Source organism: Abramis brama (assembly GCF_963993115.1).
Source record: "Abramis brama genome assembly, chromosome: 10".
NCBI classification, from domain to species: Eukaryota; Metazoa; Chordata; class Actinopteri; order Cypriniformes; family Leuciscidae; genus Abramis; species Abramis brama.
This window is the reverse complement of record NC_139972.1, coordinates 13512952-13529306: the sequence shown is the minus strand read 5'-3', so window position 1 is coordinate 13529306 and position 16355 is coordinate 13512952. Positions and strand designations below refer to the sequence as shown.

The 16355-nt window shown below is 36.6% G+C and overlaps 1 protein-coding gene across 2 annotated transcripts in view; it reads left to right on the top strand.

Annotated features, from left to right (window-relative positions):
- The window catches only part of LOC311091454 (leucine-rich repeat and fibronectin type III domain-containing protein 1-like protein), a gene marked incomplete at its 3' end in the record, with an annotated part of 113965 nt that extends 100789 nt beyond the window's left edge, over positions 1 to 13176 (top strand). For both annotated transcript variants that reach the window (XM_084127398.1, XM_084127397.1), the window contains 3 exons: positions 1887 to 2000; positions 2388 to 2711; positions 12774 to 13176. In XM_084127398.1, the coding sequence (XP_083983524.1) occupies positions 1887 to 1954 (68 nt within the window). The remainder of the gene's footprint in view (positions 1 to 1886; positions 2001 to 2387; positions 2712 to 12773) is intronic.
- Between the last annotated feature and the right edge of the window lie 3179 nt (positions 13177 to 16355).

Sequence of the window (16355 nt, the reverse complement as noted above, 5' to 3'; positions counted from 1 at the left end):
TTGGCTTGATGAATACATAACTTACTCAGCTGCTCATCTGCGTTGATTCCAGTAGCGTCGTCATATCTGGCTATCACATTACATATAGCCTATAACGCGTGTATTTATTTATTTTTTTAGCATTTTTGGGAGGAGTACAATTTACATATGTGGTTTCAACAACCAGATGCATTTTTACACTTGTCCAGTTTCATCTGGAATGCGTCTCAGACCTCCTCCTGAAGTGGTTTTGAGCGATCGGTTTCAAATCCGTCTCGAATGCGTTTCGGAGGGCATTTACACCTGGTCTTTTCACGATCGGATAGCTATCCGAATTGAGAAAACGCATGAAGTGGCCAGGTGTAAACACCCCCAAAAACATACGCATGAAAGCCGGAAAAACAAACGCTGGTTGGCCTCTCGCGTCCAAATTTGACGAAGTGGTGGGGGAAGTGACGTATGCCGTAAAGCAGTCGAATTTTGTAGTTCTTTTTGTGCTCGGGTAACTACCCGAACCCCGAAGTTACATAGTGCCAGTAAAAGCGATACAGACCCCGTCAGGCTATGGCAGACGTGTCATTCAACCTATTGTAAGTCCATGTACCATCACAAGGGTTTTGGAAATATATTATGAAGGTCGAAAAGTTACATAGTGTTGCTTTAACTAAAAAAAGTTGGTTTAGGGTTTAGTTATTTAGTTTAGTTACCCTTTAAGAAATTTATTACAGAAATAATATGGTCAAGTGCACAAGACACTTCATTGCAATAAAATGAAAATAAAATGAAAACTTAAGTACATCTTATGTTATTTCATAATTATTTACTATATTCTTGGAAATATATTTCACGTGTACTTCCAAATTTACTGACGAAAATGTAGGGTAAACTATGATGTCGTGTTGAAATTTGAATGTGAGGTAATATTGAATAACAAACTAAGTTAAAAGTATAATCATGTACTTTACATGTGCTCAACAAAATATTAATAAAACAATGATTTAAACTGATAAAGTAAAACTTTTAATTTGGCATTATTACAAAGTTCACATTTTAAAAGTGTACTTAAAGGAGTAGTTCACTCAGAAACGAAAATTCTGTTATAATTTTCTCACCCTCAAGTCGTTCCAAACCTGTATGAATTTCTTTCTTCTGTTGAACACAAAAGAAACTATTTTGAAGAACGTGTATAAACGAACAATTGATGGACCCCATTGACTTCCACAGTATGGAACAAATTATAATAATAATACTATGGTCAATGGGGACCAACATTCTTCAAAATCTCCTTTTGTGTTCAGCAGAATAAAGAAATTCATACAGGTTTGGAACAACTTGAGGGTGAGTAAATGATGACAGAATATTCATGTTTAGGTGAACTATTGAACCCTTTAAGAAACAGACATGAAAGTGTACTCTCTTTAAGCACACTTAAGTGGCATTTTATTTCATTAATACTATATAATAAAATAAAAAAAACATACTTTAAGATTTGAAGGATACATTTATTATAATTAAATGCCATAAAAAGTCAAGTCTATTAATTTATTTATTGCGTATAGCCACATAAGTGGGATACAAATAAAATGTACTGGTATCGGTATTACTATGATATTTTGGTAGCATATTTCAGGGTTTATTTTGCTTCCTGATCACCTTATCAGTGTTTATCTTGTTTTCACAATCATCTGATTGCATGTTATCCCTTATTTATCTATTCTGTGACACATTTTATTGTATTTTTGGTAGTAGAGAAGATCAGCTGCACTACACCACAGACCGGCTGTTGTGCTTCACCTCTGCCAGCAGACTCCCATTGAGTGGTCTTCTGAGAGAGGCGCGAGAACGCTCTGTCCTGTCACTAGCACAGTCCTACCCATCCCTCACGGCTGTTTTTCTGTCTTCCCTAGACACCGCAAACCCACAGGTCAGTGACGAGAAGAGGGTTCAACGAGATTGGAGCGACTTTAAAATTTGATGACTCCTTCCGCTGTCCCGCAAGAGACAGCCATCATCCCTGAAGAGTAATGCCACCTTTCTTTTTTACTTCTTCTAAAGTCATCTGCTATGTGGAATTTTATGAAGTTAATTTATTTTTGTAAATGGTCAAAACTTCGCTGTGAGAGACTGAAAACAAAGAGACTGTCCTACACATAACAAACACTTTTTTTTTTTTACACGGGTTCTGGCGTAGTTTCTGCAGTCCTGTCTGGTGCATATGACAGCTCTGTTTCATCTCTGTTCTGTGTAGTGTGACAGATGCACTTGTTCTCTATTCGGGTTTGTATTTCCAAAAAAAAATCTGCACTACCAGCTGAGACATCTGCTCTTCATTTGGGTTTTGAAACTGTTTTGTTTATTGTTGGCCTCTCTCTATATATCTCTCTCTCTCTGTTTTCAACCCACCCCAGAGCTCGCCAGGTCATCCGATTATGGGGAGAGGAATATGGGATAATTTGTCTGAACCCCTACTGGATTTTCTCCCTTGAGTGTTCACTTCTCACACTGTATTCCAAGGACTATCCAACCGTTTCCTACCGGGACATATTTGAGGACTCAATCCACTACTGCAACGAATGGAAACGGAGCACAATAATTGTTCTCCATTGCTGGCTTTTGGAACATATTGCCTTTTACATCCCCGCGGCCGGGACTGTCTATGTGTTTGCTGCCAACTTCAGCATGCATTGTTTACTGGACGGTTTGGGTTCGAGAATAACACCTCACTGGAAGGGGTAAGTATACACTTGCTCTTTTGGAAAGCGAATATTCACCTTAAATGTGTCTCTACCTGCCAATGCAAACTGAAACATTAGAAACATTTCCTTAAAGTTGAATGGGTCTAACATTTTACTTATGAAACATATTCTATCAAGATGCAATACATCAAAATTCAATCAGTTTTCATAATTGTTCTCACTGGTTTAACAACATAAAATGTTTTGTCAATAAAATTATGTAGAATGTTGTTCTCAATAATGCTTTTATTTGTGGCATAGGGCTTGTCTTACACAGACACAATAGAATTCAAAGTTATTGTAATTCTTCCAATTCCACCTAGTTTTAAATAAAACAAATCAAAACAATTAATACAATGCATAAAAAGCCACTCTATATACCACTATAGCTGTGTTTGTGTATACATAAATACTGTATCTACAGTATAGATACAATTCACACTTGTATTTGAATGTACACATACTATTATATCTGTTTAATAATATAAATAAATGTTATTAATAATTAAATATATTACTTAAATATTATAGCAAGGATCCAATAAATTCAGGTTTACCATCACAGGAATACATTTAAAAAAAATTAAATAGAGATGCACCGCTCGACTGGCAAGGTACCAGAATCTGACCATTTTGCGGGTGATCGGTCCCGACGGGTGACCGGCCGGTCAGTCTCATGTCTTTCCGATTCCGAGCCATCCGAGTCTGTTTTGTTACCAGCGGCACAGGAAACAACATCAGCGTTGTTATCTTGCACTCTTCTCTCCGTCAGCAAAGTGACACACACCCGCCTCCTCTCACTCACTCCTCTCATTCGCTCCGGTTAAGTAGTGTTTGTATTGTGCATCATTTTAGTATTCCTGCAGGTTTCGTGCTCAGACCAAAAGCGCGTGCAACACTGATCTATATAATTGAAGCGAACAAGCCGCCTCTCAGTCTCAAGCAGCTTGTGAGTCGCAAGTACTAAAATGAGTGGTTTACACACAAAATTATGTCAAAATGCCCGTCTTGATCGGTGCCAATAGTCTCGTGGGCAGCGCGGCAACATATAGCGCAGTTACGCTTCGGGTGTCCCGAGTTCGAATCCTGACTCATGGGCCTTTCCCGATCCCATCCCCCTCTCTCTCTCCAACTTTGCTTCCTATCAACTAACTGCCCTGTCATAATAAAGGCAAAAAACGGCAACATAAATCTTAAAAAAAAAAAAAAAAATGCCCATCTTGGCGAGTATTCAGTTAAACACAATCAGTTTTGGAATAGTTGAGAAAGATACCACATGTTGTGTAACAGTATATTGGATCCGTGCATACATTCTTAAAGTGACAGCAGTCTAATATTCCTGCTGCTGTCTGTCATGTTAATCAAAGAACAAAAGACACAGAAAATCACTCTCTGCTCTTTACTAAATAAATTGTGTTACTTTAATTGTAAACATTAATCTGTATTTAACTTTTACAATGAAGACTATCCAGTGTTATTTTACATTTGATTACTTTCTTACATGAATAATAACCTACTGAGACCCACAAGAAAAATGCAATCGGTGCATCTCTAATTTTAAAATACAAAACAGTTCATTTAAATTCTAATTATATTTTGCAATATGAGCATAAGAGTCTAATATATGTATATAGTATATGTATATTTAGTAAGGTTTGCTCACTAAGGTTTGCTCACTCAAAAGAGATCAGAGTCAGTGATTAGGAAGCTCTCAGCTCTTGTGTTGACATTGCTGTGTCTGTCCTGAGGTTATCAGCTAATGTCTTGCACCTCAGCTTCATGTATCAGAAGCTCTACCAAAACTCATGATCACTCATGTGGAAATATAATTAACTTGTTTGTGTTGCATAATCAGTACCTTTCATCTCCAAGTATCACCTCTGACTGCAAACAAATGCCAACATAAGGCCATAGTAAATGCCAAGTATGTACATTTTCCCCCATGTAAGACTTGACGTCAAGCAGAGGTTATAATGGAGCCATTCACAATTTACAATTTACATTACGGTTAAGGTGACTTAACAGCATAAGTTGTTGCACAGTGGATATGAGGATTGTATTCAAGCTCAGAAACAGTGCAACAAGCCTCATGAATTATTTTATCATACCGTTTTTTTTATTTTATTTTAACTGTTGCTAAAAATTCCCTCACCATTCATGCTTGGTGACGTCAGAACAGAGGTCTGACAGAGCATGTCAAAAGAAATATACAGGATGCTGCACGCAAACCAAATGCACCAGGGAATGTTACTCAGACACTGGACAATCCATCGAAATAGTATGTCAACAAAAAAACAAAAAAAGTTGGTTTATAATTTCAGAAATAATTACAAAGAATCCGCAGGTAAAAATTAATTAAACATGACATTTTTTACAGTGTAAATGAAGATCTGGATGTTCCTGGAGGCACTTTCATTGTTCGCTGCAAAAAATATTTTCTTACTCAGCATTTTTGTCTCGTTTTTCTTTAAAAAATTCTTAAATCAAGAGAAATTTACATGAGAAGTTAACAAAACTAACAAAATGAATTAAGATATTAATTAAATAGGAGGATATATATATATATATATATATATATATATATATATATATATATATATATATATATATATATATATATATACACACACACACACATTTATATGTGTAATATAATAATTTTTGTTTTAATACTTAATGGTTACATACTGTATTGTCAGAGAATAAACAGCACTCAAAAACTTTAGCTGTCAATTAAGTTGCAACTCTCTTGATTAAATATTGATTGAATTTGATGACACATGTGGCTGTCTGTGACCTGAGAAAGGTGTTTGATGTTATACGCCGATGTTATACACAATAAGTGGGATTCTGTTTAAAAGTCTTCCTGTTAAAGGAGCTGACAAGGATAAATTGACAGGCCAACAATTGGCGCTTCACATGGCTATTGATCCCAAAATCAAAGCTTCTGCTTCTTTTCCATGACTTTGAGAAACGAGAGCAGTTAAAAGTTCGAAATGCAAAGTTAAGATGGATTGAGATGTTTATTCCCCTGTTTCAATGCTTAAAGCTGTGAATCAACCCTAGCTAGCAGGACTCAGGTGTCGACTGAGATTTGCCTCTTTGATACTTTGATGGCCATTGACAATCTATCCACATATAGCTATTCAGTTCAGGCATCTAACAATAATAGCTGAGAGAAAAATTAGCAATCATTTCTAACTGTGACATAAATTACACACTACTGTTTAAATGTTTGGGGGAAGTTATTTTTTTTATATATTTTTTTAAGAAAGTACTACTTTTATTCAGCAACAATGCATACAATGCATTACATTGATCACAAATGAAGACATTTACATTGTTACACAACATAAAATTTCAAATAAATGCTGTTCTATTCAAAGAATCCTGAAGAAAATGTATCACAACTTCCACAAAAATATCAAGCAGCACAACTGTTTTCAACATTGATAAAAATAAATGTTACCTGAGCAGCAAATCAGCATAACAGAATGATGTCCGAACGATCATGTGACACTGAAGACTGGAGTAATGATGCTAAAAAACATTTTCTATGACTGAGCTTTCCAACCCTGTTATTTCAGACCTTTATCTCTCAGTGGTGCATCTAAGTTGTTATATTTAAGTCCAACTGAACTGCATTTACACAGTATTTTAGTTGTTGGCACCCCTTCGCCACACTTAGCATTTCGTTTTGACTTGTCAAGCCTCATTTCTTCGCCAATTAAAAAATCATTACGTGACTAATCACTTCACCATGCCGATGACACAGCGATAAGCTCACTGAACACATTTTGCTGCCACAGACGCTTATGCAGGTTGTCCGTTTTGATTACATATTTGCCATTTAATCATAGAAATGCCATTAAAACAGAAATTACACTTACAAGAGCAGTTTTAAATATTGATATGTAATAATTCGGGATCGTAAATGCAGTCTCACCTCTGGTTTAGACAGTTGGCTCATGGTAAAGACCTTGAAATGTCCTTTACCAATGTTGGATTGGATTGGAATTGGGAAAAGCATAGTTGCTGCTGTTTAAATTAGCTGTTCTTGTGATTTGTTGTTGTTGTTGTTTTCTGCGAACACGGTGTTGAAGGAGTTCACGGCGATGTTATCTGGCCTATGTCTGCTCACCCAGAGGGGATGTTTGCTGATACCTTAATTCTTTGTTCCACCTTCCACCTCTTTGAGATAAGTACTCCGCAATTAGTAATTACCACAACATTGTTAATCACATAGTACAGCCGCGCTCCTCGAAATTAACGGTTCGTTGCTGGTTTTGTTGCTAATGTTTTGTTTCATGGAGACCCTTCAGCGTGCGTTTTCTGGCTAATTGAAATTAGGAATGAAACATATAATGACTCACGAATTTGCCCTTTCCATGAGCCCAGATGCTCCCCTCATAGAGTCAGAGTAAACGTGAATGTACTCGCTGCTTAGATTAACCAGATGGATTTAAATGGTCGCCCACATTGACTTCTCCAAATGCATCTTGTTTCGTTCGGAGGTGGTCACACTGGATTTTAAGGTTGTAAAATAATTTCCGAATATTGCAACAGCCAGGATATAATGCCCACATTCCATGGCTTGTGATTTGAAGAAATACATTTAAAAATTGTTTTATTTAATTTTATTTAATTTTACAAAGGACTGATGGTTTGGAAAATTGATGGATTATTCACAATGTTAATATGTTTGTTAATTCACATTCCAGTAATATACAGTGAGGAAAATAAGTATTTGAACACCCTGCTATTTTGCAAGTTCTCCCACTTAGAAATCATGGAGGGGTCTGAAATTGTCATCGTAGGTGCATGTCCACTGTGAGAGACATAATCTAAAAAAAAAATCCAGAAATCACAATGTATGATTTTTTAACTATTTATTTGTATGATACAGCTGCAAATAAGTATTTGAACACCTGAGAAAATCAATGTTAATATTTGGTACAGTAGCCTTTGTTTGCAATTACAGAGGTCAAACGTTTCCTGTAGTTTTTCACCAGGTTTGCACACACTGCAGGAGGGATTTTGGCCCACTCCTCCACACAGATCTTCTCTAGATCAGTCAGGTTTCGGGGCTGTCGCTGAGAAACACGGAGTTTGAGCTCCCTCCAAAGATTCTCTATTGGGTTTAGGTCTGGAGACTGGCTAGGCCACGCCAGAACCTTGATATGCTTCTTACAGAGCCACTCCTTGGTTATCCTGGCTGTGTGCTTCGGGTCATTGTCATGTTGGAAGACCCAGCCTCGACCCATCTTCAATGCTCTAACTGAGGGAAGGAGGTTGTTCCCCAAAATCTCGCAATACATGGCCCCGGTCATCCTCTCCTTAATACAGTGCAGTCGCCCTGTCCCATGTGCAGAAAAACACCCCCAAAGCATGATGCTACCACCCCCATGCTTCACAGTAGGGATGGTGTTCTTGGGATGGTACTCATCATTCTTCTTCCTTCAAACACGTTTAGTGGAATTATGACCAAAAAGTTCTATTTTGGTCTCATCTGACCACATGACTTTCTCCCATGACTCCTCTGGATCATCCAAATGGTCATTGGCAAACTTAAGACGGGCCTTGACATGTGCTGGTTTAAGCAGGGGAACCTTCCGTGCCATGCATGATTTCAAACCATGACGTCTTAGTGTATTACCAACAGTAACCTTGGAAACGGTGGTCCCAGCTCTTTTCAGGTCATTGACCAGCTCCTCCCGTGTAGTTCTGGGCTGATTTCTCACCTTTCTTAGGATCATTGAGACCCCACGAGGTGAGATCTTGCATGGAGCCCCAGTCCGAGGGAGATTGACAGTCATGTTTAGCTTCTTCCATTTTCTAATGATTGCTCCAACAGTGGACCTTTTTTCACCAAGCTGCTTGGCAATTTCCCCGTAGCCCTTTCCAGCCTTGTGGAGGTGTACAATTTTGTCTCTAGTGTCTTTGGACAGCTCTTTGGTTTTGGCCATGTTAGTAGTTGGATTCTTACTGATTGTATGGGGTGGACAGGTGTCTTTATGCAGCTAACGACCTCAAACAGGTGCATCTAATTTAGGATAATAAATGGAGTGGAGGTGGACATTTTAAAGGCAGACTAACAGGTCTTTGAGGGTCAGAATTCTATCTGATAGACAGGTGTTCAAATACTTATTTGCAGCTGTATCATACAAATAAATAGTTAAAAAATCATATATTGTGATTTCTGGATTTTTTTTTTTTGATTATGTCTCTCACAGTGGACATGCACCTACGATGACAATTTCAGACCCCTCCATGATTTCCAAGTGGGAGAACTTGCAAAATAGCAGGGTGTTCAAATACTTATTTTCCTCACTGTAGCAACTCTTTCCTTGATTGAAGTTTCTGAAACATTCACCAAATTGAGAGTTTTCTCCAATTTTTATTTGAATGCACCAGGTTACTGTGATGTTGATCAAGAATCTTTTCAGAGATTTCACCTAATTTGAACTTTTTCAGGATGGCATATTGGCGCTATATTTTATAACCAGATAGATCAGTAAGTGATACAATGTTAATATAACAAGCTACTTGGACAAAATCTGCTTTTGTTTTTACCTAAACATATACTGATAACCACCATGATAATACAGATGACAAAATAGAAAGCGACATGATGAATTATAGCCAACATTCATATATAGACAGTGTCATACACACAAAGACAAAAAAAACATCAGGGTTACACATGACACTAAAATAATAATGCAATAAACATTAACAGAAAATACAACATAACATGGTGCTGATAATAAAAATATCATGAAATTATAATTATATAATCATGTGATGTGTCACGCAGGGACATCTGGGAATGTTATTTGTTTGTTTTTACTATAAACTGTACAATTCATTGTTCACCAATTAACAGGTTTTTACTGTAGCATTTTTTTTTTTAGTAAAAATACAAATAATAATAATTATTATTATTTACACTCAGTGTATGCAGAAAAAGATGAACATTCTATGCATATACATATTCTTCCAAGTGTATGCGTCAATTAAATAGGTTAGCATTAAAGTGATTAGATTTGAAATGGAGTTTACTTATCTCTCTCTTTTGGAAAGTGATGTGGCTGTCATTCCCCTGTGTGTCATTTGCATGACAGACCGCTGTTTTATTAAAGAGCTTTCTGTGATTTATACCCAGCTGTCATTCACTGTTTGCCCGTGGGTTTGCACAAAATCCATTGAAAGACTCCTTTATTTGATATCTAATGGTCGTCTGGATTTAATTGCAGAATCAATAGTGCTGACGAGAATCAAGGTGTGCTAATATAACTCATAATGAAAGCTATAATGGCAGCCAAACCAAGTAATACGATTCTCTAAATACCGTCTTCGTTATCTGATGAAAAAGATTGGACTTGTTTACGCTAAAGTTTTCATCTACGGGTTTAGTATAGTTCTTCATCAATTTAATTTAAGCGTGGATTAGTCTTTAAAAAGTCCTCTCGATTGGCTGATTAAAAGAAATTGCACTGCCAACAGAACAAAAATAAAAATAAAATACTTTTAAATGTGTACAGTACTCTTGTTCACAAAAAAAGAAGTCCACCAAAGCTGCATTTATTAGATAAAAATACAGTAAACAGTAATATTGTGAAATATTACCGCAACAAAAATATCTGCCTTCTATTACTCCATCCAGTATTCAGTCACATGATCCTTCAGAAATCATTCTAATATGCTGATTTGCTGCCCAAGAAACATGTATCACTATTATCAATGTTGAAAACAGTTGTGCTGTTTTTTTTTTTTTCATTTAATTGAAATATAAAACTTTTGTAATACTATAAGTGTATTTACTGTCATGTTTTGATTAATTTGATGCATCCTTGCTGAACAATAAAAATAAATAAATAATTTTTTTACAGACCCAGAAGTTTTGAACAATAGAGCATATTTGAATACACTGGTGTTGATATATATATTGCAAAAAATAGGAGAAGCTTCAGGGCAATCAAAAGATATTAACAAATCTAGACTTGATTGCCGTGAATTATAAATATATTTCGGGGCAAGCATTTGAAGAGCTGAGGGATCAAGTTTTTATGACACAATGGGATTGTAGTTTGAAGTTTATTTATCTTCTTTCTTATACTCGAAATAGTCTCTTCACCGGAACAACCGGCATATCTTTTCTCTTTGTATAAACTCCCATGTATCTTAAGTAGTCTGTTTGCGTCGTCACACTCCAAACTGAAAACATTAATTTTTCACCTAACAAGATTAAACACCGGAACCGCACGGCTTTTTCGGGGTAGGTGAGAGAAGAAAACGGCTGAGATTAAAAACAAGCAGGAACAGAAACTTCACTTAATATGCAAATGCTCTGAGCTGTTGATCTTAGCTGTGTTTGGAAGATTTTGGTTGTGTGTTCGGTCTTCTATCACATCTACGCCGCGAGGCTCCAGACAGAACCATCTCGGAGGCCACATGCAGTGTGAAACATCCAGAATCTGTCTCAGAGCGGAGCACGCTTGGCTGGAGCATATGGCCGCTCTAGAGGCCAAATTCATGCCGATGAATTTTCTGTTGTCAGGGCCGAGCTAAAAATAAATCACTCGTGACATGCTCAGATCAATATTGATGGACGTTCATTTAGGTTTTGATATGAGACTGATTGTGGTGTTTGCATGGATGGAGGTCCTTGTCCAGGTGTTGAGCTGTTAAAGGTGGTGTCGGCGAATACATTATCTGAAAGAAGCAGAAAAGGCACGGGGTCGAGTCACTGGCAGAGATTTCGTCTAATCCCGGCTGCTTTCATGGTCTCTCAAGCTTTCCAGAGCTTTGGCGGCACCGTTTGCTGCTCCTGCCAACAAATTAACATTTATATCAGCTGTTCTCCCATCCAAAAGGGTCCAGAAGCCCAAAGAGGAGACCACCATCATAGATTTGAGAGAATGCCAGCACTGCTGTTGATTCCTTTTGTTCCTTTATGCATATAAGATCAATATAATTTTAGATGTCACAATCTCCACTTATGAAAGCCAATTTTACCCGCTCCCTCTGGTCTTTGAAGACTTCAGACTATGAAGTTAAGCTCAGTTGACAGGATTTGTGGCATAAAGTTGGTCATAGGATAAATTTGTTTGACTATGCCCTTTCTTTCATTTTTAGCGTATGTATGTATTTATGTATGGTTTGCATGCAAGTTGAAGTAAAAGTGACAGTGTTACAGTATTCCACCATGGATATATACAGGACAGGAATATATATGTATATATATATATATATATATATATATATATATATATATATATATATATATATATATATATATATATTATATATTTTACTGTAATATATTGGTGTTTTATTATATTATAATGTCTCAGATTTCAATTTCAAATAAATGCTGTTCTTTTCATCAAAGAATCACGTTTCCACAAAAATATTAAGTAGCACAGCTGTTTTCGACATTTATAATAATAATAAATGTTTCTTGAGCACCAAATCAGCATATTAGAATGATTTGTTTTTCTTTTTTTCTTTTTTTGAAGGATCATGTGATCCTGGAGTAAATGGTTACTGGAGTAATGTATTGAAATGAAAACAGTTATTCTAAATTGTAGTAATAATTGTGTTATTATTGTTTTTACTGTGTTATTGATCAAATGAATGTTTGGTGAGCATGAGATACTTCTTTCATTTAAAACTTTTCATTTAATTTAATACTTCTTTGCATTAAATAAAACTCCAAACTTTTGAATGGCAGTACAGACAGACAGACAGACAGATAGATAGACAGATAGACAGACAGACGGACGGACGGACGGACGGACGGACGGATAGATAGATAGATAGAATTCTCTATATTTTTCCATACAAATAAATTCACTCTTGTAATCATCATGCCACAAATGTTGTCGATAGAGCTTAAATTGTATCTAACTGAATCATTCTTCTAAATTGTATGTTAGCTGACCTGCGAGCAGCTCCACGATGACTAGGCAAGGGCTGCAGTCTTTTCTTATCTCTTCAGACGCTTCACACCTTCTGCCAAGGGCTCTGATCTTGTTTCTCTCTTGTTTCCTCTAGATATTCATCATCCTCCTCCCATTCAGTCATGCAAACTGCACCAGTGAGAGGAAACTCAGATGGGACAAAGTAAACAGCATGTCTGTGCTTCCTGCACTTTCATCAATTTGCCCTTCTCCTCCTCCATCTCAACTGGATTTACAGTGTCATCCATGACCCTCCTGCCCAGTGAGAACTGAAACTCAAAGGACTGAAAGCAACAAACAGACGGCGGCAGCAGTCTCAAATGGGAGCACAAGTATACATGTTCATTTGAGTTGTTTGGTCACTTTTTATTTTGCCATTTTCTTTTGTAACTGTACATAAATCAATTTAAGATCTTATAGTTTTGTACATGTAATTTTTATGGTGTGTGATTTTTTTTTTTATATATATAAAATAAAAGACTAGATCAATTCTAATGGTCCCATTTTAACGTGACATTCCTTTCAGGAATTTTCTTGTCAATGGATTCACACTCCTAACTATTAAAATTCCTCTTCCCTTTAAACAATAAAGTTGCAGGCAGTGCAATTATCACTAAATATGCTAAATTATTTTCACATGTGCTAAATTTGTCAAAGCTGTTCAAATTGGATAGGATTCTGTTTTGTCAGGTTGAGGAAGTAAACACCCACATTGATTTTAGCACTAAAGAGCTGTACTGTAAATTACCTGAGGAAAGCTATGGCTGCATTCGAAATCACATACTTCCCTACTATATAGTAGGCGTAAAAGAGCATATATATAATGTTGCAGAGTCATTTTTAGTAAAGTGTCAAACCTGTAACAAGTAGGACAAATTTTAAATTGCACTGCATGAAAAAACGAATTATTAAAAATATTCAATAATGATGACGATATTCAATAGGCAAGTCAGTCAGTAATAAATACATTGGCATTCAGTAAAGTGTCGAACCCATAAAAAGTAGAACCATTGTCTGCTTTACATAAAACAAATAAAAACAGTCCATGTTGCATCATTATGTAAAAGCAGCTTACAAGCGCAAACTTTCCCTCACGTCATCGTCATGTCTCTCAGAGCTCTGTTCAGAGCGCCGCCATGTTGGATTGCGTAGAACGCTCACCAAATTCTGATTAGTCGAGAGGATGTATCACGTTTAGGCTAAAAATAGGTTCGGCGCTTATCGGGGTTTGGAAAGGAACTGCATCTTGCAGTACATTTTAAACAAGGAAATATAGCGATTTGGCATGAAACGTTGATGGAGCAGTGAATAGGTTCAGTACACAGTAATTTCACTTAAATGGCAATGAAAATTACCTATTAATTGTCATTAAAGTGAAATAACTTAACTTAAATATACGAATATACGAAATAAATGATCATTCTAGAAGAAAATTTCAGATGGCACTTAGAGGCTTTTGCATCTGAACTCTTCATATATATATATATATACTGAACACTGAAATAAGTGATCACCCGGATTTAGACCTACCTATATTGTATTTATATAAAGTGTTCACGGGCAAATTTGCTTTATGTATTTCCCCGGCATCGAAATCAGGCACACATGTCAGGCAACACGATTCCTGGCTGCATGTCAATATCCATGGATCAATGGATCTTTAGTAAGTTGTAAGGAACACTATATTGAGTCCAACCTTTAGTTTACATTGATAATCGTTTGTTTTACTCGCATTTTCGCAGTTTCCCCTATTAAGTCCAGTCACGCAGCAGCTCTTTTGCCACTCAATCCGGCTAAGGGGGCGTGTTCCGACGGGAAAGTGACATCAATGCATTCCCTCTATACTGAAAACTCCACTTCTGTTAGAAATGAAAGTTGAATGATTTTAGCATTGTACCATAGCTAATATGTTTTGTTTCTGATAAAATTGGTGCCTAATGTTTTTATTATTATTATTATTATTATTTATTTAAACAATATATCTGAGACCGTCTTGCTACCGTAAAAGCTGCTCTGCTCTTGTATAATATCTTGGATTTGGGATGGCCACCATTACAGCGGTGCTGCATTCATTACATCCTATTTCCCTTAACTCAGACATAGACATTTTTAGTCTTAAAAGTCAATTCTTTCTTCCAACAAAACTTGCACCTCAGAGTTCAGACTCATCTTTTTTAGTCTAGCTGACATAAATTGTCCATTAGCAACTGAGTGGCTGAATATGGTCAACCTTATGCACCCCTGTTTCTGTGCGTCTGGAAATCTCACTACATTTGTATTTTTCAGCACAGAATCTGGAGACATGTAATGTCACAACCTACTCAGAGGTGTTTCTGCAAAACATCCACACACTCCTACGCCGTGCAATCACTCAGGGGAAACCTCACTTTGTCAAACCATATGGCCAATTTCCAGGGCAGTTTTTCCAAACCCATGCAGTCACGAATTAAACTCCACAACCGATGAGCATTTTACTGTGAAAATCTGTTTTAGTCAACATCTGCATCTGTTCAGGAGACATTATTTAGAGAAATTGTTATTTGGTTCCTCACAGAAAATGACCATGATGATTCTAAGAAAATTTACTAGTCAAGTCAATGGCTCTGTTCCAAAACCTATTAAACTGCCTTGCTGTATGCTAGTACATAAGCCGCTAATATAACCATTACTCTTGCACAATCGAGTGGTGCAGGTATGACGTCACATTAGCATCACGCTGGCTCCCTCGATAAAAACCCAATAGGATTTTCCCATAGGCTTTTGGATTATCGCAAAAAACAAGCTCTGTGATCAACAAAAGTTTATGATACTTTCATGTTTTGTCCATAAAGATAATTTTTCATCAATTTTGAAGCCTAAATGCAGTTGCCAGAAGTAAAAAGCTAAACGGACTATACCATGGTTGCTCGACTTCAACGCCACCATCACTAAGCGTCCGGCAACTCGGTTTTTATCTAAAAACATTTCCACAGAACGTTTGAGTTAGAATAGTTTATAAGAGCACAATTATGAGCATAATGAGGTTGTAAAAACGGACTGAGCTTGTTCAGCGTGATGATGTTTAATATCCCCAACTGCCTCTGCTGTCCCATTTAGCCACTTGTTAGCAACTACCTTTTTCAAGACACGTTACAGCTTCAAAGTCACGTGTGAGGTAATTACTGATGTATTATATGTCATAGAATAAAACATCAAAGTGTCTTAAGATTGTGTTCACCACAAACTTTATTTCAACCAAAAACTAAATAAAAAAAATTCCATTTAAAAAAAAAACATTGACTTCGGGACGATTGAACCGGAAGTGCTAAAATGCTAACTCGCTTCCGCGTTTTGGCCTACAAAGTGATGTCATACCTGCACCACTCTATTAGCACTACTCTTGTTATACACATAAAATAAGCTTAATTTTAATTAGCATCAGTAGCATGAATTGGTAGCATTTCTCTTTTACTGTTTCTGCCATATATGGAAATAATTACAAACAAGTTTTGTGTTTGCACATGTTCATAAGCTAACAATGCAATACTCTAATAAGCACTAAACATATAGCACACGCAAATAGTCGTTTCAATTCCTTAATTGAAACTGGCAGTCCCAGAATGCACTGTCACAAGTTTAGTGAAAAAATGAATCCAGGATGGTGGACATGTGCCATTTATGTGCATGCTATGTTCTC